Source organism: Lonchura striata, chromosome 1 (assembly GCF_046129695.1).
Source record: "Lonchura striata isolate bLonStr1 chromosome 1, bLonStr1.mat, whole genome shotgun sequence".
In the NCBI taxonomy this organism is placed as follows: domain Eukaryota; kingdom Metazoa; phylum Chordata; class Aves; order Passeriformes; family Estrildidae; genus Lonchura; species Lonchura striata.
The window spans coordinates 102,459,689-102,484,669 of record NC_134603.1 but is presented as its reverse complement, the minus strand read 5'-3'; the positions used below and the strand labels follow the sequence as shown (position 1 = coordinate 102,484,669).

Genomic DNA, 24,981 nt, shown 5'->3' with positions numbered 1-24,981 from the left:
GTTTTTCTGATCCTTTGGAAGCCCAGGTGTTGCAGCATTAGGTAAAACGCACAACAAAGGAAAAATTACAGATAAAATGGTATATTTCCATTGTGGAAGCTTAACATGGTCCAAAGTAGTTCATTCATTGATGTAGTAATTTGTTATTAGAAATTAATTTTAATAATATTTTTCTTCATAATACAATCAATTTTTCCCATAAATATGTTGAATCAGGCAAGTTTCTTCTAAGAGGGCCGTGTATGAGTAAACTGATCTTCTTTTGAGGCTAAATTAACAGTGTGGCACAGTCCTTAGAAATAAATGTGGTTTTCCTTACCTTAGTTTCCTCCTGTTAGGAGTAATTCCTCAAAACCAGTCTTAAAGTATTCTTCAGTGCTCTCTTTCACAGAAAAGGATCAGAAGGGACTCTGAGATCCAAAGAGGACCATTTACTTGTTCTTACACTGGCCTGCTTTGCTTTGTTTGAAAGGAATTACTTCTAAAGCTCAGAAGCACAGGGCAGAAGTGTGATCAGTAATTGCTGGGAACATGAGGCAATCAGTGTTAAAAAGCGGGTGTAGTTGGGAAGAGAGTAATGTTTTTTGCAGTGATGCTTTCCCTCACCATCGTGCCTGTGCATAGTAGGGCAGGCTCAGCTCTTACAGCAGTGGTTTTCAAAGCCGGTATCAGCCTCATCTGTGGCAGGGTATTCACTGTTGGAGGTAAGGGATAGACAGCAAGACAGCATAAAAATAAGACTTAGAGTTGGAGGAAAGCAATGCAGGAAGCATGCAGTGCTCTGTTTTGTCTTATTTGCTTTTTCATTATTTGTCTTTCTGTCATCCTCTGTCTTTGCCTGGGTAATGAAACTCACGTTTATGGGTGGTGATTGCTTTTATACAAGTGATCTTTGCAGAATAACAGTAATAGAAGCATTCCTTTCCTGAGGTAAATCATGGGGAAGATATATATGGATGAAATAAATACATAAATAAAAAAGATTAAAAAGTTTCTGAAAATACATGCAGTGCATGCATGATGTGTATGTGGTTCTGGTTCTCTGAATAAGCAGTTAGATGTGAATTAATTTAGGTACATTTATTTCCTATTAGAATAATAATTATTTAATGATTTGAATGTTTAAACTTTAAAAGCATAGGAAGTAATTAAAAAGAACTCCTTCAGAAAATATAAGACTCTGTAGATATTACTAAAGAATTTAGGCAATATCTACAAGCTTCTAAGAGCATTCAGCCAAACAAATGCATGTAAGTATCAAGTAAAGCCACATACTTAAATTATTTGAATTATTTGTCATTCTCTGTCTTTCTCATTTGAGACATATTTGTGGAATAAAAAGACCAATTTTCTTCTCTTATACATGGCATTTGTCATTTTAGAATGGTGGCATATTGAATGAACATAATGAATTTTATATTTGTGCTCTTTATGTTGTCTTATGCTAGTGGCAAAATGAAGAATCTTCCAAAGTGCAGTCTTCAGCTTCCAGGAGAAATGAGTGTATGGAAGAGAGTTTTTCAGGAGCAGGCTTGAAATGCACCCTATACAAACATCCTTTTAGGAAAAAGAATCCTTGATAATTTTCCATCAAATCTAGATGCTTGCTGGTTTAATCCTGGTATTATAAATTGGATGTTCTTTCTATATTGTGTGGAATGTTGTATAGTAAAAAAAAAAAAAAAAAAAAAGTACTTCAGGGTTGTCTTTTGGGATCACAACTATGAAAGGTATATTTTAGATGTTATTTCATAATATTTTTATAAGTCTTTTGAGTTCACATTTATTTGAGATGTGTTTGTATTATCAGGAGCTCCAGATGGATCAACAAGCTAAGAAACATCTCCAAGAGGAATTTGATGCTTCCTTAGAAGAAAAGGATCAACTAATTAGTGTCCTGCAAACTCAGGTAAAATAATTTACCCAGCAGATGTTGTTTAAAACTACCCCTCTTACCTTTTCTTTTTGGCTTTATATTTCCTATAATGCATATCCGTGTTTTATTATAATTGCTCTGAAGTTGAAAAGCATCTTGTGAATTTAGGATTTTCTAGAAATTAAGTGTGTCTTTGTTGTAGAGGATACCTTTGTAAAAATCTCCCTCATGTTAAATAGGATTGGCTGATTTGCACTTAAACACCTTTGTGATGTTTTGTTATCAAGACATCAACATTAGCAGATGTCTGACCTAAATTTGCTTTTGCAAAATTCATGTATTTTGCTTAATTGGTCTTTGTTTCTCTACCTATAGTAATTTTACTTTTGTTAATTGGAAGCATAATTCTGACTTGAAAAATGGTAAAAATCTCAGATTTCTCCTTTTTCTACTTGCTAATATCAATGTTAATTTAAATCTTTCTAATTTTGAAGGTTAAAAAATTTTCTACTTTGAATCCTTGGATTTTTTTAACAAAAAGAACATTTTGTTTAGGTGTCGTTGCTGAAACAGAGGTTACAGAATGGTCAGATGGGCACTGAATTGCCTGATCAAAATGTCCAATCAGAACCAGAAGTTCAAAGTCCAATGAAAGAAGTCAGTGCAGAAAGTATTGTGGAACCAGGAAGTAATGGTAGGTTATGTGGCTTTTTTCCAGAGACCTTACATTTTGGGGAATAAACCTGTTGTTATTTATGATGGAGTAACAGTATTTAGGGCTGACCATGTCATAGTAAGGATATATTTTCTAGAAGAAGACAATTGTTTTGAAAACCATCCAGCAGCTAGAGGAGAGTTTCCTTTTAGGAAACTAAAATAAAGATCAATTTTGATATTCCTGCTATTGAATAATCTGAGTGTTCCTCACATCTGGAGGTTTAAATTAGTGGAATTCTCAATATTGTATATATTTGATTACTGAGCAAGAGACATTATAATGCCAGAAAAAAGGGGACATAATAAAAGTGTTTTTCATTGGTACCCTTCATAAAAGGTAGAGTTAAGACAGAGGTGAACATACATCTTGAAATTTTATTTGTTCAGCATCTGCTATGGTTTTTATATGTAGGGATGATAGGAAGTGTTAGGTGAGAGATGTTCTTATCCAGTGCCACGGTTTTTGGATCACTTAGTCAATAATGAAAAACTGTGATTGAAGATGTTTTCTGTGTGTGAGTCTGCCTCTGGACTGTAGTGTGCCAGGCATCCACCAAAGCAGCTCTCTCACTCTGCTTCACAGCTGGACAGAGGAGAGAAAATTTAAAGAAGCGTTCATGAGTTGGAATAAGGCCTAGGAGAGATCCCTTACTAAATACTGTCATTTCCAAACAGGCTTGAATTAGAGCAAATTTATTACTAATAAAATCAAAGCAGGATAATAAGAAGTAAAATAAAACCTTAAAAACACCTCTCCCCCCCCACCCCTTCCCAGCTTTACCTCTTTCCCCAGAGGGGCAGGGAATCAGGGTTTATAGTCAGTTCACCACCTGGGTTTCATCTGCTGCTCAGGGAGAGGAGTGCTTCCCCTGCTCCACCATGGGGTCCCTCCCACAGGAGACATTCTCCAAGAACTTCTCGAGCATGAGTCCATCTCATGGGCAGCAGCTCCCTGCGAACTGCTGTAATGTGAACCCATCCCACAGTCCTCAGACTGCTACAGCGTGGGTCACTCTTCCACAGGGTTCAGTTCTTGAAGGACAGGCTACTCCAGAGTGGGCCTCTCTCCTCTGGGCGTCCCACAGGGTCACAGTCTCCTCTTGGACATTCATGGTCTCCTCTGTGGCTCTCACATGGATCACTCCATCCCCTTGGTCCTTCATGGGCTGCAGGCACACGGCTATTTCACCATGCTCTGCACCATAGGCAACAGTGTAATCTCAGCTCCATGCCTGGAGCATCTCCTTCTCTTCCTTCTCCATGGATCTTCACGTCTGCAGAGTTGTTTCCCTCATATGTTCTCACTCTGCTTTTCTTTGCCTACAATTACAGTTGTGCAATAGCTTTTTAGTTATTTCTTATTTTTTTTTATCACAGAGGCATTACCATTTCTAATTGGTCCAGCCTTGACCAGCAGCACATCTATCTTTGGAGTTTTACCAGGGATTGGCTCTGCTGGACATGAAGAAAGCCTCTGTCAGCTTTCTGGCAGCTCCTTGCAGAAGCCATGCCTCTAGTTCCCCTTCAACTACTGAAGCTTGGCCATGCAAATCCAGTACAATGTCATATACCTTTGCAGCCTCCAGAGCATCATAGCAGAAGCACACAGTAAAATACTACCAAATGTGCTAGTAATACAGTGATTCAAACTGAGAGGGAGTAGGTTTAAATTATAGATATTAGGAAAAATTCTTTACTATGAGGGTGTCAAGGCCCTGGAACATGTTGCCCAGAGAAGCAGTGGCTGCCCCATCCTTTGAAATGTTAAAGGCCAGGCTGGATGGAGTTCTGAGCAACTTGTTCTGTGAGGTGTTCCGGCCTGTGGCAGAGATTGGAGCTAGATGATCTTTTAAGATCCCTTCCAACCAGTCTATGATTCTATGAGTACTACTCAGAAAGACACTAAGTATAACCTTTATCCTGCTGAACGTAATATTGCCAACCTGGGTATTTGAGAACTAATGTCATACCCGGCCTTGGGAAAGCAAGAATCTGTGTGCATGGCACTTGAGAGTTGTGATTTGCTTTACGTCACATTTTTCACTAGTTTTGCATATTCTGTTAGTAGCAGCAGGCAGGTTTATAAATCATGATGACTTTTTAATTACGTAAAAAACCTTGTTGATGAATAGCTTCATTTTGAAGCTGATAAAGTAATTGGGGTTTAGTAAGTTAACTTGGTGTTAAATACTCTTTACATGTGTATGTGTAGAATGTTTCTGGCACTTACAGGAGGAACTAGGAAGTTTTGTAGACTTCACCCAATTTTCTTTAGAGACCTGTGAGCCCACTGCATTGTGAATGATGAATGCAGATCTGCATTTTGGAAATGGCATGCATATAGTAATGTTGGTATGTTGTCTTATAGAGGGTGATGAAGATTCTGTTAAAACACTGGAAACTCTTAATCAGAGGGTGAAGCGCCAAGAGAACTTGCTGCAACGTTGTAAGGCGACTATTCGGTCACATAAGGAGCGCTGTGCCCAATTAACCAATGAGAAAGAGGCACTTCAAGAACAGCTGGAAGAGAGGCTTCAGGAGCTGGAAAAAATGAAGGTATGGAAAATGCTCTTAGCTTTATGAGTAACCATGAAAATACAGTAAGAACTCCAGTATTTCCAAAATTTATTGCTAGAGCAGACCATGAAACAAACTATCCCTGTACTTTTTTGGAGAAAAAGGTTCAAAACTGACCTTGAATGAATACACTCAGCAATTATTCTAGAGTGGTGAAGCAGGGTATGAAAACTTACTGTATAAATAAGCATCAGAATGGTATTAGAAATAAGTAGTTGTGGGAAATTGGGGTGAGAAAAGGACTCTTAACACAGAAGACAGAAGGTAAAGTGAGAAAAGTGGAGCAGAGCTAAATCTTTAAGACATAGTGAATGAGGCATTAATTATGTAAATTAACAGAAAAAAAAAAAGGAAGGCAGGGCAGTGGAGATCACAATATAGTGACCATAAGTGCAATCCCAAAGCTAATAAATTAATACATTGCTCAGTTTTCCCTTTAAGGCCATTAATGCTGAGTGTGGAGCGTAAGTAAGGTGGCTAATAGTAATGAAATCTGAAAATGTGCTAAGTATAGCTGTACTTAACTTTAGTTACAGAGATCAGATTCCCATCTCTGTCTTCATCTCTGAGCACTAGTCTGGTTTGAAAAATCTCTGAAAGACTTGAGTATTTTAATGACATTTTCTAAAATATGGCTAGTAACAATAATTTATGTTGCATTGCTGAGATCTTCTTGGCAGGATCTCAAGAGATCAAAGTGCAGGTAATAGAGCAGAAATCTTAGACATATTTCTTGTTTTACTTTACCAACTCAGACCTCCATGTGTGGAGGCTCTAAAAAAAACCTTCAGATCTCTGAATTATTACAGAAGCCATAAGGCAGCCTACCTCTGGGAGATGTAAAAGTAATTTAAAACTGCCCACTTCAGTTTCCCTTGATTGTGTTCTCTGTTCTTCCTCCAAGGCATAGTGCAGGGTCAGAGCCAAAGTGAAGCTGTTTGTCAACCAACTTGTGGTTGGGATCTTTTTTTAGGACCTTCACATGGCTGAGAAGACTAAACTGATTACACAGCTACGTGATGCAAAGAATTTGATTGAGCAGCTAGAACAAGACAAGGTAAACAAAGCTGTAGGTTTTGATGGAGATTGTTTAAAACACAAAATATCTAGCTTTTGGTATTAGAAGCTGCTTTTAGTAGTCTGATGATTTACTCTATGTTTTAATAAACAAGTAATTTAAGCTACTTAAGAATTTTATTGTATATATACCATAAGATATGTCTGTTAAGTTATACTTAACACTGAAACGTGATATTATTTAGGATGAAGCAGATATCCTGAATACACTCCTTGATGCCAATTCTAAAACAAACAAAGAAACCCCAAACACAAATGAAGATGAGATACAATTAAATTAATTTAAAAGTAATACCAGTAAAGTAAAGTAACTTTTTTGATAGACAATAAAGAGTTCTCAGTTTTTTGCTTCTTAGAAGTTTTTTTAATCATAGTCTTGTTACCTGGAGTAACTTCTGGTGGTGTCATAAGTGACATGACTAACATTGTATGGTGTATTCCCAAAGGAGAATTACAGACTCTACAATGCTTTTAGTTTGGGTTTGTTTGCAAATTCCATGTTTCAAAGGAAAGTTTCTGTACCAGAAGTAGGAAGTTTTTGGGTGGTCTTTGTTTGCTGGAGTTCTTTTCACCACTAGATAAATTTTGGATACTCTTAAAAATAATTGCTATTCTTATCTTCTTTTTGTTAACATTTTCTGTTTTTTGACATAGAAAAATCTTATGATCTCTGGTCTTGTAATAAGAGACTGCAGTTTATTCTTGGCAAGGATTGTGCCCTGGCTTGAAATTGTTTCAGGTATATGTCCTATTTATTTGCTAGCTTTTTATCACAAAGACCTTTTCCACAGGGCATGGTAATTGCAGAGACAAAGCGGCAAATGCATGAAACACTGGAAATGAAGGAGGAGGAGGTAGCCCAACTGCGTGCTCGAATCAAACAAATAACTACAAAAGGCGAGGAATTAAAAGAGCAGAAAGAAAAATCTGAAAGAGCTGGTAAGAATATACCTAGATTATTTGCTTTCACATTTGAACATCAGAAAGCTTCAGTGTGGTCTTTTTCTACAGTTGTTGTTTGGAATGGTTATTAAGAGATGCTCTTTTTTCTGTTGTTCTACATGTCACCTGTGCCATCATTGCTAACTTCACTTCTGGAGAGCAGAGTTTAGGGATGCTTTTGACTGATACGTATGTTACCAATAAAACTGATTTAGGAAAGAAACTTCCAAAAGGCAACTGTTCTTCCTTGTTTGTATGAGAAAAAATTGATACAGTCTTCTTCTGGTCTAATTTAAGAAGAGAACCTTGCAACTACCTATAAATTGTCATTATAATGCCATCAGGGATTCACATAGAAAACACAGCAGTGAGTGTGTAAGAGTTTGTGAAGAAGTAAAAATGTTATAACCATAGTAAACATTTTCTTTCAATTATTTTAATGGAAGCATTTCTGATTTAAGTGAAACAGCAGTGATGGTTCTTTTTGCCTCAGGCTTGTAACAGAGGAACAGTTATGTAACTGTTATATGATGTAATTTGCTTTTTATGGAAAGTAGGTAACATTATGTGTGCTTAGAGTTCTACTATTGCATGAAATAAAGTTAAGCCATTGTTTTTTAAACAGTGAAATTGTTTTGTACTACATAAGAATTATTTTAGAATAATTTAATTTGCTCTCGTGGGCATGTAAAGAAACTCACTTTTTGGCAAAAGCTCAGGTGTTACTTTGAATAAAATATACGTATTTTCTTTCTCTAAAAAGCAATGAAGAGTTCAAACAATGCAGTTCATAGTGGATTATTTAATATCTATATAGATTTAGATTAGAACTTGCAATTTTAAAGATCAATTTGGATAGATCATTCTGCTGTAATGCAGAAAACCAGCTGGAACATCCATCTTTTGAAAGTAACATTTTCATTAGGTGCCTTCCTCTCCTACCCTTTCAAGGTTGCATGTGTCCTTTTAGTTTTGGAAATTCATACTTCAGAAGTCAGTCAGTCCTACTAAAGTTTTATTTTGTTTGATACTGGGAGACTAGGAAGCTCTTTATGATTAAAAAAAAGAAGGTGAAGAATTTCTTAATATTTCTGTAGATATGAAGTTATTATCATAGCTGTATGCAATAGTGTTTCTTGAGGAAGGAGAAACAATTATGAATTATAAATGTACTATCCACACACACTAATTAATACAGTAATTTCTTCAAGTTTGCCTGGCCAGAAGCTGAAGTCAGGTTAGAGATGATTGTGTAGACTACTGAAAAACTTTCTGTTGTAATGAGAAGTAATTTAGTTTGAATTAATCTTGTGTTGAATACACTACACTTTTCTAGGGGGAGATTTGCGTGTTAAATTGCTCTTTTTTAAACAAAAACTGTAAGTGCTTTGGTTGATTTTACAGTGCATAAGTATCAACTTTACCTTTGAGTGCATTTATTTATTATAGTCTTTTAAGCATGCATATATGTGTGTTGGAACCCTTGGAAAATTAGCTAGCACTGCTTTTAAGACAGAATTGTAAGGTGACCTTTATTAGATTTTTCTATTACATCCTTGGCTTAGTACATTCCAAAAATATTGCAATCTACAGTGTTAGTATGGTTCAATGCAGTTGAACTAAATTATTTGAGAAAACCACCTTGCATACCAGGAGTGCCTGAAATTGCTTTTTAAGCCTCAACCTTTAAGTTGTAATGGTTTTATGAATTGGACAATTTCATATGTTTAAGGTCAACATTTAAAGTTCTGGTTTTTGGATAGTTAATGCGAGGTGACTTTCTCAGAACCACAGAATTGGTAAGGTTGGAATGGACCACAGTGTATCATCTGGTCCAACCTCCCTGCTCTGCTAGGGTTATCATAGACCACATGGCACAGAACTGCATCTAGACTGTTAAATTCTAGACATCTTTTTCTATATCATGGTTTAGTGAAGTACTGAATTCTTGGAATGAAGTAGAAATATTAATTTCATTTATGTTACAGTAAAATAAGGATAAGCATAATACTCTTGAAATTTACTTTTGTAGTGCTGCTTGGAGACTAAAAAGTGGTATAGTTTTCCATGCCATCTTGCCTACTATTACATCTCTGTCCTTTTTCTTTGTAAGTCAGGACTTCGGTGAATTGCTCCAGTGTTTAATTTAATGTGAATGCATTTTTGTGTAATAAAATAGTGAAAAGATATGTATGCTTATTTTTACGTTGTGTACAAAACAGTGTAAACTGTAATTTGGTCTCCCCAGATAAGTTATTTTTCTTTTTGTAGTTAGAGGAGCCTTATGTTGAAATCTCACAGAGCATCTTGTTTTTGTGCATCCACACATGCCAGTAAATGAATTAGTGTGCCTTTCCCAAGCCTTGTATGAACAGGACTGGGGTAAGGGCGCTTTTTTTTTACATCACACATTGAGTGCTTGAACTGGGTTCTAAAAAGTAAATTCTTTGCTTCTCGGGCACTTCTACTTGAGGTAACTGCAACACATTTCTTTTTTTTCTTCAACAAAGATCTTTTTAGTATTTGTAAATTTCCAGCTAAACTTAAATTTTTTTCTCTTGAGAAAAGTCATAAATGATTTATGACTTTTCAGGATGCAGATTACTGACTTACTAATAGTCTATGAGCAAACAAAGTCTTCAGAAAGCAAATCCTATTTGTAGGCACCATTTCTTTAGCAAGCTTCAGTGAAAAAAAAAACACTTGCACTGTGCATTTAAAGTTCTGCCTAGATGAACAAATTAGCTATAGGAATTATTTCAACCTTTTGTTTTGAAATTTGGACATGACACCTGCTCTCAGCCCTCAGAAATTGAACGTGAATCCCTCTTTTGCCAGCTGGCTTACAAAGCTGGGTTGCTTCCTTCATGATGTTTAGCACTAGGAGGCACTCTAGGCAAAGAGAAAAGGTATGCAGTGCCAGCAGAGGAAACTAGAAGTCTGCCGTGCAAAGTGTTACTCTGGGTGGGAGGGGCAATGTGAAGGGAGCAGAGACTGGTACTTTGGAGTGGTGTAGGTAAAGTAGTCAACTATCCAGCATAAGTTGTATAAAAACCAGGATTGCAAACCTTGCACTCCTTAAACTCAGTCTAATTTTTTGTGATTTACATACTGCAGAGGAAGGTTTTCAATTTGTCTGGCTTTGTTACATGAATGTGGTTTTGCAAAATGAACCTGAGACTTTGTTGGTGTGCTTGTTTCTATTTCTGATTTGCTAATGTGCCTTTGTGAGACTTCATTCAACCAATACTTGGTTGAAAGATCTTCCCTGAACAAAGTTCTGCAGGCTGGAGAAGAATGCAGAGGCAGTGCCTTTACTCTCTACATTTAGAGTAGGTATATTTAAATAAAAACATGGACTTTATTTCATGTTTTGATACAGAGAATTAAAATCTCTCACACATTAAAAGTAACAGTGATAATAGAGACCCCAATCTGTCTACTTGATGGTACTTTAGCCCTCTGCTGGTTTGAAACTTGGTTGCATCCAGCTGCACTAGAATTAACTACTTTGAATGAAAATATTCTGTTTTGCTTAAGGGCTTAATGTGACTGAGATGCATATAATTTAACTTTTAGAGACCTAATTGCATTTCTGTGAAGTATTGCTTCTTTGTGCTTGGCTTTTAACCATCAGCTTTTGTCTAGTTTTTGTATTAGCATTATGGTGATGCAGCTTTTGTACTGCATGTTTCTCAGCAATTAATGTCAGTAATCAGTCCTATTGTGAACCTGGATCTTCTCTTTGGCTGATCTGTGGGCTATGGCAAATGTATTGTCTTTCCTTTTGCAGAGGGAAAGAGAATACAAATGAAAATAATGTTTTCTCAATTGAAAATAACATACATGATGCTCAGAACAAGAATCAGAATGTGTGTATGGAAAAGTGAAATAACCTAGTGTTCTACTTGCAGGCTTTAGTTTCAAGCTATACTTTGCAAAGGTCAGTAGGGTGGGGTGGATGTTTTATATTTCTCTTTGCTTGTTTGGTTGTTTTTTTGTTTGATTTTGAAAAAAGATGATGTTGTAATACTGAAGGACTTTGCCAGTTTTGCTTGGCGTGCTTTTGTTAGGACTGAGAGAAGCATCAGGGAAGTCATTACCATTCTCCAAACACAGTTTTGCATTATTTGCAGTATTCATAATCAACTTGAGCCTGGTTGGTGTTGCAGTAGGGGAGAACTTGAGTCCTGTAGCTGGCAGGTGGCAAAATGCCTTTATAGGGCTGTGAAGAACTGTGCAAAATAAGGAGCTATAAGCCTTGTGCATGCTTGTATTACATTTTAGACTGTTTCTGCTTGAAAAAATCTCTAGTGATCTTAATTTTTTTAACAGTTTTAGCATTTAAGCAGAACCAGAAGTTGAAAAGTGGGTACAATGGTCTGCTTTGGTATTGCCTGTTGCGTTGTGATTTCATGGTTTCCCCAGACAACTGGTTTTCCCCCCTGAAGTTGTCCTCCCAGGTGTGTCAATCACTTCTCCTTTCCCTACCCTGACCCCTGCCAGCACTGTCTGTCACTCCTGGCATTCCAGAAGTGTGTTGAGCGATTGGGCAGATTCAAAAGATGCCCTCCATCCCCAGGGGGGTATTGGGCCATCCAGGTGTCCTTTGTCCCTTGAGACCTCCTCTGTCGTGTGTGGTTGGTGGGCTCCCTATCCCTTTTCCCCTCCCCTCCCCCAGGTAAAAGAGAGGGGAACCACGCCATCCGGGGGGTGGGGGGTGGTTCTGATGGATTAGATTGGATTGATTGGAGCTGATTGGATTCAGAGGCCTGCAGGGGAGTTCTTCTTGGAGCTGCTGCTACATTCAGAGGCCTGTGGGCCAGAATAAAAACTCTGGATTAAACCTTCCATCAGAACCGACTCCTTTCCTTCACCATAGCCTTAAAGGATTCTACGATAGCGGAAAACCTGAGGAGTGGAACCTCTCCGAGAGGGAGCTTCATCCCGCCACCACCTGAGCTCCGCCATGTCTGGGCTTGTCTCCATGCGCCCAGCTGCAACATCCAGCTAAAGATGTCTCTGGGGTGAAACACCACATCTGCTGCCATTTGCTCCAGCAGCAGGGGCCAGACAAGCCAAGGCATGTCCTGTTCCCGATATTGGTAACTCCATTAATTGCCAAAGTCAATAACAGCCCCGTTTTGCCTTAAAACATGATTGTTGCTGTGAATAGTCAGAAAAAGTCTTCCTCAAAAAACAAGAAAATTCCGTAGAAGGTCAGAATTTGGGTGAATCCAGTTTTATGGAATTAAGTTACTTGTTATTTGCAGCACTGCCTCAAAAGTATAGACTGTGATTAAAATCTTCAGTTTTTAATGTCAAAAGATGTAGAATGGAATTATTGTTCACTTCTTGAATATGCATGCTTCAGTGTTATTAAAGATAATTTCAAAAAAAGCAAAGATTGCAATTACTGCTGTGAATGCCTACTAACTAATGATGAATCAATAAAACTAGAGATGTGAAAGACTATTATCATTTTCTTTTGGGACAGAATTTATTGGAAGAAAGTTTAGCATACGAAATAACACTTCAGAAGTTATTTTTTTCTGTTTCCTTGAAAAGTAGAGTCCAGGTAGTCCAGGGTATAATAGAATAATATACTTCTAGGAGGCTGTGCTCTGATAAATTACAGTCTTGATATTGGTACTGTGTTTTTGGATTTTACAGATGTGTTTTGCCAAAATTCTGCTATGCAAAGTACTAACCATATAGTAGGATGTTCTGAGACGGAATTTTTATAATATGCTCTAGGGATTTTCTGTTGTGGCAGGTGGAGGTCGTGGAGTGCCACAACCTTCCCAGAGAAGTGTCTTTAAAAAGACATCCTGGGTGCACAGGCACATCTTGCTCTTGCCATGTGATTTTTGCTCTCAGGTGATTTCAGCCATGAGCGACGCAGAAGGAAGGGACGGAGTCTTCATATGGGGTTACATGGGCTCCTAGCTTGAAGGGGTACAGCGACAAAGAACTCTTTTAGGCGGAGAGAGCAGGGCTTTATACAGAGATAGCGAGGGGCGGGGCAGAACATCAGAACGAATGAGATGAGGGTACAGGGGTGGAACAAAAGAGAAGGCCCAATGGGATTAAAATAGAATCAACATACGGCAACAATGCATTCTGGGGGAAGCATTTTTTCTTGCCATGACCAGGAGGTTGTTGCTTAAGGGTTGTCCCTCCAGGGGATCATGGTAAGCTTTTCCCCAGACGGTTTACTGTCTTCCACAGTTTTCCACATTCATGATCCACTCAGGAAAGAGATTTTCTTAATAATGATTGAACTCTAGTCTTGTGTAATTCTGTATGGACTCTGACATCAGTTGTAGTGAGCTTTAGTGGTATTGAATAAATAAACGAGCTCACAATAATGGAATTTCTTTGCTTTCTTTTTATATCTAAATGATAATCTGTGAAATGAACAAAGCATGTTAGAATACTTATCCTTAACATGAGATAAAGCTGTGGAATTATTGCTTCTATTTTGTAAATTAAAATGTGTTTCAGTGAATTTGTGCATTCTGTGCAAGAGTGAATAAATCTCAACAATGCAGCTTGAATGTTCTTTTGAAACAACTTAGAGCTATTCAAGTTTTCTGGGAGCAAATCTTAACTTTTATTTTTTTTTATTTTTACATTTTATTTGTGAAGTTACAAGTGCCAGACAGTCAGCTACTGATGGAAGTGTGCATTAAATGTAAATGGTGAGATAATGAAATTAACAAAGCCATCTCTGTGGGCTCTTTGAAAAACAATTTAAAGAAACTATTCTCTAGGTTTTACAGTTTGGAATTACTCTTATGTATATAAAGTGCCTGATATTATACATTAGTGTTCTATTCAGGAGAAACTTCATGACCCACTAATAACTGACTTGCATAGTAGTCATTCTTGGTTAGTTTCTGTCTGTTTTAGTGTGAATTACTTTTCTTTGTGCAGCTATTTTCCACATCCTCAAAGTTTACTCAGGAGGTATAGGCAGAAGAGGAGTGTTATAGTACATTCATTAATATGGTTTATGCATTTTATAGTGATTTTAGGCAAAGAAATAGAAGCTACAGAATGTATTGGAAGAAATTCACATCTCTTTGTCCGTTCTCTTTCCTTTCCAGAAAATAAACATGTGAATTCCTAAGTTTGTTCTTTTTTTGTGAAATTCTTCTATCAAAATATATAGCTATTTCTCAATTATCATATACAATTTTTTTTCTTCGCAGCTTTTGAAGAGCTTGAGAAGGCTGTAAGTATTGCCCAAAAGACAGAGGAAGCCCGGAAAAAACTGCAAATAGAAATGGATGAAAAAATTAAAGCAGTAGAAAAGGCAAGTGAGGAAGAGAGAGTAAATCTTCAGCGGGAATTAACCAGAGTGAAACAAGAGGTGGTTGAGATTATGAAGGTAAAAATTTTATTACAGTTAATCCATTGTTGTAAAATATATCAATTTGACAGAACTCTGTTATAAATCTTTTGCTATTTAATAAAACCCATAAAAATTACTTCCTGTGATTAAATATTTACTTAACAAAAAATAGAAACCTCTTCATAGATTTTTTTCTTCTGCAATTTAAAGTAGTTAATTAATGGCATGTAAAAATAAATAGTAGTATTCTTTGCTTCACAGTATTTAATAAAATTAATTATTAGAAGTATACTTGAGACTTTAAACAGAGACAAGAAGATATTAATGGCAGGAAGCTCACACACCTCCACCAGGATCTTGGGTTTTAATCACTTTTTAGCTTTTAATCATTATCCTAGCTGAGTCTGTGTAAATGTTTAATAACTTGTTACCATATTGTTTGCAGGTTAAAATAATTTGCTTTATCTGGTGTATTTATATAGGAATTGCTGAAATACTTCACATGCCTTGTAAAGCTGTAAATTTGAACACGCTTAAGTTATAGTTCTTGTAATTACATTCATAATGGTATTAATTTTTCCAAGAGAATACACTGATGCTTTAAGGGGACCAGTGATGTGCTTTACATTATTCTTAAATAAAGCACGTATGTAGGTTGTAGATAACTGTCTACATAGAGTATTACCACCTGACTTTCTGGCTCATAAAATAAAAGCTACCAAAAAAGTTCATTTTTCAATGTATTATCATGTTTGAACTGAAAACATCAAGTTTGCCTTGGAAGAAGATTCTTTAGAAAATGTGGTGTTTCCTTTAGTACAACTATGAAAGCCTTGAGAAGGAAGATGGATAACCGAAAGCTTGAAAGTAAGAACTGTCAGGGCTTAATATTAAGTAGCCCAAGTGATCATAACTTATTCAAAGGAAGCAAAGAGATGGTTCTGGTTTCTTTTGTCTGTTGCACTATTTTGTTATTAAGAAAAAATTGAAAGTATTTTGTTAGTTAATATTTTGAAATTAGTTTTTTCTGACTTTGATTCACAGAAATCTTCAGAGGAACGAGTTGCTGAACTAGAAAAAATACATAAAAAAGAACTAGATGCCAAAGATCAGGAGCTAAATGAGAGATTACAGGCTCAAGAAAAGGTATTCCAGGAGAAGATGAAGGCAGCTCTTGTAAGTAAACCTAAAATGCATAAAAAGCCATTTCTCTGGATTAGAAGTCTTGAGCTGAGACTATTCCACAGTGAGAGTCCTCCTGTGCTCAAAGATAGAAGTGCTTTCCAAAAGTCAAATAGCTCAGAGGTTTCAGCAACATGAAAAGAAAGCAGCTGCAATGATCCAGACTGAGTAATGATAACTTATCACTATCAGTACTCGGTAACAGCTGTATCTTGTGGAAGCTATTTATTTTTTTGAAATTTTTTTAGACTTGCTTTTTTAATATCTATCTGTGGATCATCGGCAATCAGGCCCAGGAGCTAAAGTAAAAGAAATACAAAAAATGAGGCTGTTTGAAAAGTGTTTGTGTAGTTATGTCTGGTTATATTGTGTTATGTGAACAGGGTTAACTATTCATAGTGTTCGACATAGAAGAAGAATTTTCTTCAAAATCAGACTGAGAAGAATTCTTGGAATTCTTTGCACTTTTTCATGAACTGTAATCAATCCACTATAGATAATCATGTAATTTTGCCTAAATATTTGATATATATGTAACAGATATGTATATATATAGTCTATGTATATCTGTTACAAATAGTGGATTGGTTTTTGTGCTCCTCCGTGGTGGATAGTGACTAGGATTGAGAGACTTTGTCAACCTTGTCCTGAGTATATTCTTCTACCTGTTTCACAGGTTACTTCCTTAATTGTAAGAAACAAGCTTAAAAATATCTTAGCAGTGGAAGCAAGTGTGAACAGACATTATTCCTGTCTTGCTTTACAAGACAGGTGTCTGCTAGGGAAGGCAGAAAAATCCTCCCTTGGAATGCACAATGTAAACCTCCTCCCTCTGAACTTTTAGAATTGTGAAATTAAGGGGCTCTCAGGCAAAGATATGGGAATAGGAATAACAGTTCTTTACTAGCACATATAATAAAGCAAACAAATAACAACAACTACAGCATTAACAACAAACACAGCCCAGAACCCAGTGACAGCCTTTTGGCTGTGGCGCTTTCCCCTTGGGTGCAGTTTCGGTCACAGCCGGCAGGGGCGCTGGTGGCTCCCGGTGGGCAGGGCAGGTGCGATGATGCCCCCGTGGCTGCAGGGGGCGCTGTGGCATGGGCTCGGTGAGCATGTGGCAATGGTGGCTTTTGTCCGAAGATGGGAAGGAGTGGCAGAGAGGCTTTGCTCCACAAAGCTGGCTGGGACAGCCAGTTCTGTGCTAGCAGGACTCTCAGAAAGCAGCAAACTGGGCCAGCAGGATAGCTCAGCAGGCAAGGGGTGAGGGGCTCCCAGCAGGGCAGGGAGAGCCGAGCTCAGGATCCCGGGTACCTGGGCAGATAGTGATAGTTCTCTTTTTTACTGAGGTGGGTGTTAATAAAGTCCCAGTTCAGTGGTTGTTCTCATGAGCAGAGACTCACCCTCACGGTTGAAGAAGCAGCTCTGGGCCAGGCTCAATCAGCAGCAGTGGAATTTCTTTCCCCAAGAGCAGCGGCTCTGGCCCTCCTCCTCTGAAACCGAAAGAGAGTGCAGCTCCTTCCCCCAGCCAGAAAGACAAAAAAAACTCCCAAAAAAACCAAAGGAGTTTCCCCCTTTCATCAGTGCTTATTAGCAACTCAACGGGAACAATATTCCACAAATAACAAGGAAGGAACAGGTAAAAGAAAAACCCAAACCAAAACTCAACCCCTAACAATTCCTCACAGATGTTATTCTCAATTAATAGTGGTAAATGAACCAAAATAGAAGGCTTGATTGCATTATGTTTTTCATGCGAAGACAAGATGTGTCAGAAGACTGAATAGAAAAAATGGTACGGCGCTGAGAGGAAAGGATTTTCCCCACCATGTGCTCACCCACACAATGGAAGTTTCGGCTTTTTAGCACTTTAGCCCCTCCCAAAATTCTGTCCATCAACTCTTTCTTGGTGGAGTTTACTTCCTCAAATCCTGATTGGAGGCCAGATGTCACCAGTGACAAGCCGACCCTCCCAAATGTCCCAACCCCATCTGTCCCTTGATAACAACACAGGGGTTAAAACATAACTATAAATCTAGAAAACGTTTCTTAACCTATATATGTGATATTTGTTTGTCAATTGTGAGAGTCAATCATCACATTACTCATCTATTACAGGGGGTTTCCAAAAAAAAAGAAGTGATTTACTGCAGTTACGTTTTCACAAATTGAAAACAAACTCCATTTGTTTTTGCGTAGAAAATAAAGGTGATTAATGTATGACTACTATTTACTGACTTGAAAAAATCCTATCATAATGTTCTTGAAGGTGTGATGACTATAATTATTACTTAGTTGAACTTCTTCATGCAGGAAAAAAGTCAGAGTGAGTGCTCAAAAGTCCTTCAAGAGCAAAAGCAGCAAGAATCCCTAGCTTTAGAAGAATTAGAGCTGCAGAAGAAAGCCATACAGTCTGAGTGTGACAAGAAAGTTGAGAAGATGCATCAAGAAGTAGAGACTTGTAGAACTGTGAGTAAAGATTCCAAAAAACTAAGCATTTACAAGTATGTGTTTAACTGTGATGAGTTTACAAATGGTGATTTGTTGTGATTGGGTTTTGTGGGATTAAAGTGACAAAAGTTTAATATATTGCCATGCTATTCTGCAGCCCCTATTTTTTTTTAAGATGAGGTGACATGATGTCTTGAGAGGCTGATCAGAGCTAAGAGAATAAAGTAGGTATTTATTGAAAGGCCTTAAAAGGATACACCTTGGGCAGTACAAGAGCCTGGCCAGGGCTACACCCAAGATGGATCCAAAATGGTCACTAGGTTTCACACTTTTTAAAGTTTTGGTCCACTTGCATATTTGGGTTAATTTTCCAATTCCCGCTTCAGATTATGAAGTCAAATCCATCTTGTTCTCTTCAATCCAATGTTGTTCATGCTTTTTGGGCCTGAAATTTGTAATGGCCATCCTTGGTCTCAAGCTGAAAAAGGATTGTTTTGTCTGCCTACCCTGTGAAGAGAGCTTACTAACACTTAATATGAACCTCCAGGTTATACACCTAGGAAGCACAGAATCTGAAAAATGAGAAAGCTAAAAGTTAAGGCATCAGCAAAATATAGAAATACATTTGCTTTATAGCATTGTGTGGGATATGAATTCATACCCATTTATTTAATTTTTAGGTATGTTATAAAGAGTAGTTAAATTTCAGGCTGTTTAATTTCTGGGTACTGCTACCTTACAAATGTTTATAAGGATACTTTAGTGTTACAAATGAGTGTTTGAGATCACTTAGAAAAATCAGCAGTAAGGGTATCAGTGAAAACCAGATTTAATATTAAGTGAGGTAGGTGAACAGCACAACAAAGTTGGTTGTCAAGGTTCAGTCTGCTACTTAGAGGGCATTTAAAGCACACTAAGGAAAAACAAGCAACTACAAAACCAAACAAAATCCAGGCAGAAACAGAAATGAACTGAGAACTGTCTAGGGGATGTGGGTGGGTGGGCGGGTGTGTGTTTAGGGTGTGACAAAAGAACTGTGAGAGCACAGATGAAAATACGGCCTAAAAGTTTAACAGCACTCAAACTTAAGAGTAATTTAACTTAAATTATACCTTAAACCTAACAATCTAACAAAGGATTAACACTTAACTTATCCCTAATTCAACTTACAACCTTACCTTAACAATTTAAGAGAGGAATAACATTTAACAGCATTTAACCTATAAGTTAAAATTAGCAACTTCGCAAACAAAACACTTAGCATCATTCCACTTAGTTTATAACTCAGTGACTTAACCATACTACACGTCTAACTGACATAGATACCTAAGGTGCTTAAAAATCTAAGAAAGCAGCATTTTTCCTAGCTTTGCTATAGCATAGGCTCATGGGCATGCACACAGACATAAAGACTTAGGTGCCTGCCAGCAAGGTGCCTGTGAAAAATTCCCGTCAAAGGTAAGGGTACTCATTTCGGATGCCTTTGCACCTCCCCAACAAGTGAAGGGTTGAACCTTGAGGAGTGAGGATGTTGGCCCAGTATTTATAATTTTTTTGTCGATCCTCCAAGTACAAAAATCTTGAGAGTGCACTAGTTCTGACAGGTGTCCTACTTAGAGGGGGATTGCTGGCTGCAGTCTGCTGTGGTCCAAGAGAGCTCAAAGGGCCCCATTTTGAACCGCTGTTTGCAGGATAACTAGAGAGTGGGATTTAGTCATAACAATGTTTCATCCTGGTTACAGTTGTGTTGGCACTTTCTTTGAAAGTGAGAACAGGGATATTATGCCATTCAAGCAAGAAAGATAGTTCCCAGTGCTATTCGTAAGGAAAATCTGAGCTTGTTAGACAGCAGCAGTTCCTGGGAATTGACAGGTTTTTTGATAAGCTTGGGAAGAGCTGAGTCTAGGTACTGTTTTTTCAAGGCTGAGGCCTAAGGAGCATTTCTCATGTATCCGTGCAGCCTGAGAGGAGGGGGGAGTGCACCACCACAGTAAGCAAAAAGATTTGCTTACATTTTTGAAGTATCCTTCTCTTTATGTAATACGACTGTATTTTCTGCTAATGCAAGTACATTATTCTACCACTCCCAGATACTTGTTTCAAAGTTTTGCCTGAAGAACAATTAAAGCTTTGCAGCAGCATTTCCATGGCAGGTAGAATTATGATAAATCAGTAGGCGCGTACAAAACTCCATAATACTATTGTAAATACCCTATATTTTTCATCCTGTATATTGGTACTTTAGTTTAAGAAGAAAATGTGAACATACCTCTCATAAATATCACAACTTACTTTATTTGAATTAGTTACATTATTTTAAATATGTTGTGTTTATTTGCACTGCAGTGAGATAGGGAGTTTTTTATTAATTAGCTAACTCTCCATAATGGAAGCAAAAGTGAGAACCAACCAGATGAATGAAAGGCTTATTGAAGAAGTTGACATTCACTAAAAAAAATGGAATAAGTAACCTATAGTTATGTGAACCTGGTAAGATTTTTAAAAAATTAATCAAATTTTTACTTTTTGAATATTCATATTCTTTTAAAACTGTATTTTAACAGAGGATTCTTGAACTGGAAAGCTCTCTTGCAAAGTATTTGCAAGATGACAGAAGGCAGTCAGAGGAATTAAATACTCTTCTAGAGTGTGAAAAAAACCAGCACAGTAAGGAGATAAATGATATGGTTGAAAAGCACAATAAAGAACTGGAGAATGTGAAACAGCAACAAGAAAAATTTTGGATAGAAAAACTTGAAATTTTAAAGCAACAACAAATAACTGAAATAGAAAAAATAAGAGAGAAACAACAACAAGAGATACAAACCATTTTGGAAGAGAAAGAAACAATTTTCTGTGCACACATAGAAGAGATGAATGAAAAAACATTAAAAAAACTTGATGTGAAACAAACAGAATTAGAAGCATTGTCTTCTGAGCTATCAGAAGCATTAAAAATACGTCAAGATTTAGAGCAAGAGCTCTCAGAATTAAATAGTAAAATGTGTGAAGCTAAGCAAGACTTGAAAGGGAAGTTGGAAGAAGAGAGGAAACGGCACAATAAAGTAATTGAAACAATGTTAAAAGAGCATGAAATGTCTATTCAAGGTGTTGAGAAGGTACTCAAAGAGGAACTCAACAAGCTCAAACAGTCACTGGAGGAGAAGGACAGACTTTTGGAGGAGTTAAGAGCACATGAACGGAAAATGAAGGAATCTGCAGAAAGATCTGAAGCTGAACTTGTCCAAGTGTCTGCAAAGCTAGAGGAGCAAAGCATTGAAGATACGAAGAAAGTAACCACTCTAACACAGCAATATGAATGTCAACTGAAGGACCTACAAAGAAAGGCTGATGAGATGAAGAGAAGTCTGACTGAGAAGGAAAATGAAATGGAGCATGTGAAGAAGTTACAGAACGAGCAAGTGGAAGAGCTTAAACAGAAACTATTAGCTGCAGAGGAAAGAATTAGTTCTTTACAAGAAGAGTATGAAAGTAAACTGAAATATCAGGAGAAGAAAGTTGAGAAAATGAAACAGAAATCAAAAGATTTACAGGAAACTTTCAAAAATAAACTTGCTGAGCAGGAAGCTAAACTAAAAAAAGAGCTTGAAAACAAGCAGCTGGAATTCAGTCAGAAGTGGAGTGAATTCCATACTAAAATTTTTGAAATGGCGCATGCCAGCTCATCTGGAATCAATGATGCAGTGTCAAAACTGGAATCTAATCAGGAAGAACAACTAGACAGTTTTGCTGAGGACCACATAAGGAAATTGGAAGAAGTAATCCAGTGTTGGGAAAAGAAACTTAATCAGCAGATTGAAGAGCTCAAGGAACAACATGCAATGGAACTGCAAGAGAAAGAGCAGGAAGCTGGAGACCTGAGACAGAAGCTTTTAATCTTCAGTGCTGAAAAGGAGGACTCCAGAACAGAAATAATACAACTGAAGGAAGAACGAGTGAAAATGGAGGAATGCCTGAAGGAATTGCAAGAACAGCTAAGGCAGTCAGTGGCTAAAGTGAATACTTTGTCAGATAAGGAAAGTGATATGAAAACACAGTTGAAAAAATTGGAAAGTGATCTTAAACAGTCCCTGAAACAGCAGACAGGACTTCAGGAAGAACTCAGTAAACAGAAAGCAGTTGAAGAGAAGGACAAAGCCAGAATTACTGAGCTGGCTGATACACTGAGAGCCGTTGAAGAAAAACTCCAAACTCTGCAATCTTTTCAGTATAAAGATCATGAAAATTATGACAAAAAATTAGAAACAATTCAGCTAAAAGAAACAGAGTTTAAAAGGTTGTCAGGAGAACTTACAGCCCAGTTAGATGCTTGGAAGAATGCTGAAGCTTCATTGCAAACTAAAGGCAATGAATTAATTGAAAAATGTAGTGGAAAAATTGGCATAATAACATGTAAAATTGCAGACTGCGAGCGCCGAACTGCAAAGGTTAAAGAAGCAATATTAATCAAAACAAGTAAGATAAATGAACTAGAAGCTCAACTTAGAGAAATAACAGAGCATCATTCTTCTGTTAGTACTTCTTTGCAAAAGTCAATGCAAGAACTGCAGAAGAAGGACAATTTAATTATGTCCTTGAGAGCTGACATCGCACGACTTGTAACAGAAAATGAACAATTGCAGAAAGAGGGAGGATATCATCAGCAAGCAGCATCAGAGAAAGAAACTTGCATAACACAGCTGAGGAAAGAGTTATCTGAAAATATCAATGCTGTCACATCAATGAGGGAAGAACTCCAGGAAAAACAGTCTGAAGTGTCTGCTCTCAACAAAACAGTTACTGATCTTAATATTAGACTTGAAAGCACAGTAAGTTTAACAGAGAAGGAAGCAGCCATATCTCTGTTAAGCAAACAACATCAAGAGGATCGGTTACAGTTGTTAAATCAAGTAGAAGCGTTATCATCCAGAGTTGAGATGCTGAGTCAAGAAAAAGCATCAGCTCTTGATCAGATAGATCATTGCACGGCCCAGCTGTCAGAGTGGAAGATGAAAGCGCAAACCAGGTTTACACAAAATCATGACACTATCAAAGATTTGCAGAGCAAACTTGAATTAAGCAATACTGAAGCCAATAAAAAAGATGAAGAGCTAAATAAACTGAAGGAACAGCTGGCTAAACAAAACAGGAATCTTGATTGTTTAAAAAGTGAATTGGAACAAAAGCAAAACAGGAGGGAAAAGGAAGAAAATGAGTTAACCTCAAAGTTAGAAAAACAAGCAGCAAAAATTGCTGAACTAGAAAAAGACCTTGCTCAGAAAACATTAGAAAATGATTCCTTGTTGGAGGAACTTAAAAAGTGTAATGAACAAAAAAACACAGAGAAAGAAGAAATAACTTGTCAACTCCATCAGGCAGAGATGGTGGCTTGTGAAAAGGATAATAGATATAAGAAGGCTGAAGAAAAAGTGCTTAATCTTGAGAAGCAGATAGGTTCACTGAAAGCTGATTTTGAAGCAAAGGAGAAGGAATTTGATCAAATGAAGTCAGTGATACTTAAAAGGAAAGAGGAAGAACTGAAAGAATTAGAAGAGAGACTGAATGCAGAGAACAGCACTAAGCTGGCTGATCTGAAAAAGAAAGCAGAGCAAAAAATACGTTGTGTTAAAAAGCAATTACTGTCTCAGATGGATGAAAAGGAACAGCAATTTAAGCAAGATAGGGAGGATCAGTTAAGAAAGTTGGAGCAGAAAGTACAGGAGAGAGAAGCCAAAATTGAATCCTTAGAAGAAAAAATTAAGTCAACAAGAGATTCCACAGAATTAGAGAAGGAGATGTTGGAAAAAGTAGAGAGTGTAAAAGCTGCTGTAGAACAAGAAAAAAATAACTTACTTGAAAATGTCCAACAGGCATACGAAGAAAAAATGCAGGTGTTACAGAAGGGCTTAACTGAAAAAGATGCATTATTACAGAAGTATGAGAAAGAACAATGTGAGAGTAATGACTGTCATCTAGAACTGCAAAACAAACAGAAAGAACTCCTTAAAAAACTAGAATGTGTTGAGAAGAGCCATCACGAAGAGCAGGTTAGGACGAAAAGTCTCAGGAAAGAACTTGAGGAGCAAACAAAAAAATATTCATTGTTAGCAGATGAGCATGCTTGTTGTGGCAGTGTTTTAGCAAGCAGTAGGGAAGAATTGAAAGTTAAAGAACAAAAAAATCTTGATATGGAGAATATAATTGAAGACCTACAAAAAAAAATGCAGGAAAAGGAGGCAATCAGTCAATCTTTAGAACTGAAGATAAAAGAGTTAGAAAATAATGTAGTGAAGAAAAATGAAATGCTTAAGATTGAGATGGAAGATATGACTTTAAGATATGAAGAAAAGCTAAAATGTCTACAGCAACAGTTGGGTGAAAGAAATGACAGTCTGAAAACTTTTGAGGAAAATGCTGAAGAAAAGTCCAGATCTGTTTTGGAGCTGCAGAACTTACTAGTTGATATGCAGAACCAGAAGAAAGACTTAGAGACTAAACTGGAAGAGACTGAAGGAGAGAAACAGAAATTACGCAAAGAGGTGAATAATCTTCAAAAAGACATACGTACTCTGCGAAAGGAGCATCAGCAAGAGCTTGACATAGTAAAGAAGGAGTCATTGGAGGAAATGGAGCAAAAAATCAGGTAAATTCTTTATTCCTGTCTGTGTTACCATTTCTGTATTTTATCTCTAGCCACTAAAACTTCAAGAATACTTTTCTAAAGCTCAGTGTACAACAAGGAAATAATGACTCATGTTTTTTTTAGTTGTTCTAAATAGACTTAGAGAAACAGAAA

General features: G+C 37.1%; 1 protein-coding gene across 6 annotated transcripts in view; it reads left to right on the top strand.

The window, feature by feature from the left end:
• Positions 1 to 24,981, top strand: part of GOLGA4 (golgin A4) — a 71,641-nt gene that overhangs the window by 26,922 nt on the left and 19,738 nt on the right. For all 6 annotated transcript variants that reach the window (XM_077786184.1, XM_077786181.1, XM_077786173.1 and 3 more), the window contains 9 exons: positions 1,811 to 1,909; positions 2,432 to 2,570; positions 4,962 to 5,149; positions 6,144 to 6,227; positions 7,039 to 7,186; positions 14,407 to 14,585; positions 15,594 to 15,725; positions 18,048 to 18,203; positions 20,750 to 24,828. In XM_077786184.1, the coding sequence (XP_077642310.1) occupies positions 1,811 to 1,909; positions 2,432 to 2,570; positions 4,962 to 5,149; positions 6,144 to 6,227; positions 7,039 to 7,186; positions 14,407 to 14,585; positions 15,594 to 15,725; positions 18,048 to 18,203; positions 20,750 to 24,828 (5,204 nt within the window). The remainder of the gene's footprint in view (positions 1 to 1,810; positions 1,910 to 2,431; positions 2,571 to 4,961; positions 5,150 to 6,143; positions 6,228 to 7,038; positions 7,187 to 14,406; positions 14,586 to 15,593; positions 15,726 to 18,047; positions 18,204 to 20,749; positions 24,829 to 24,981) is intronic.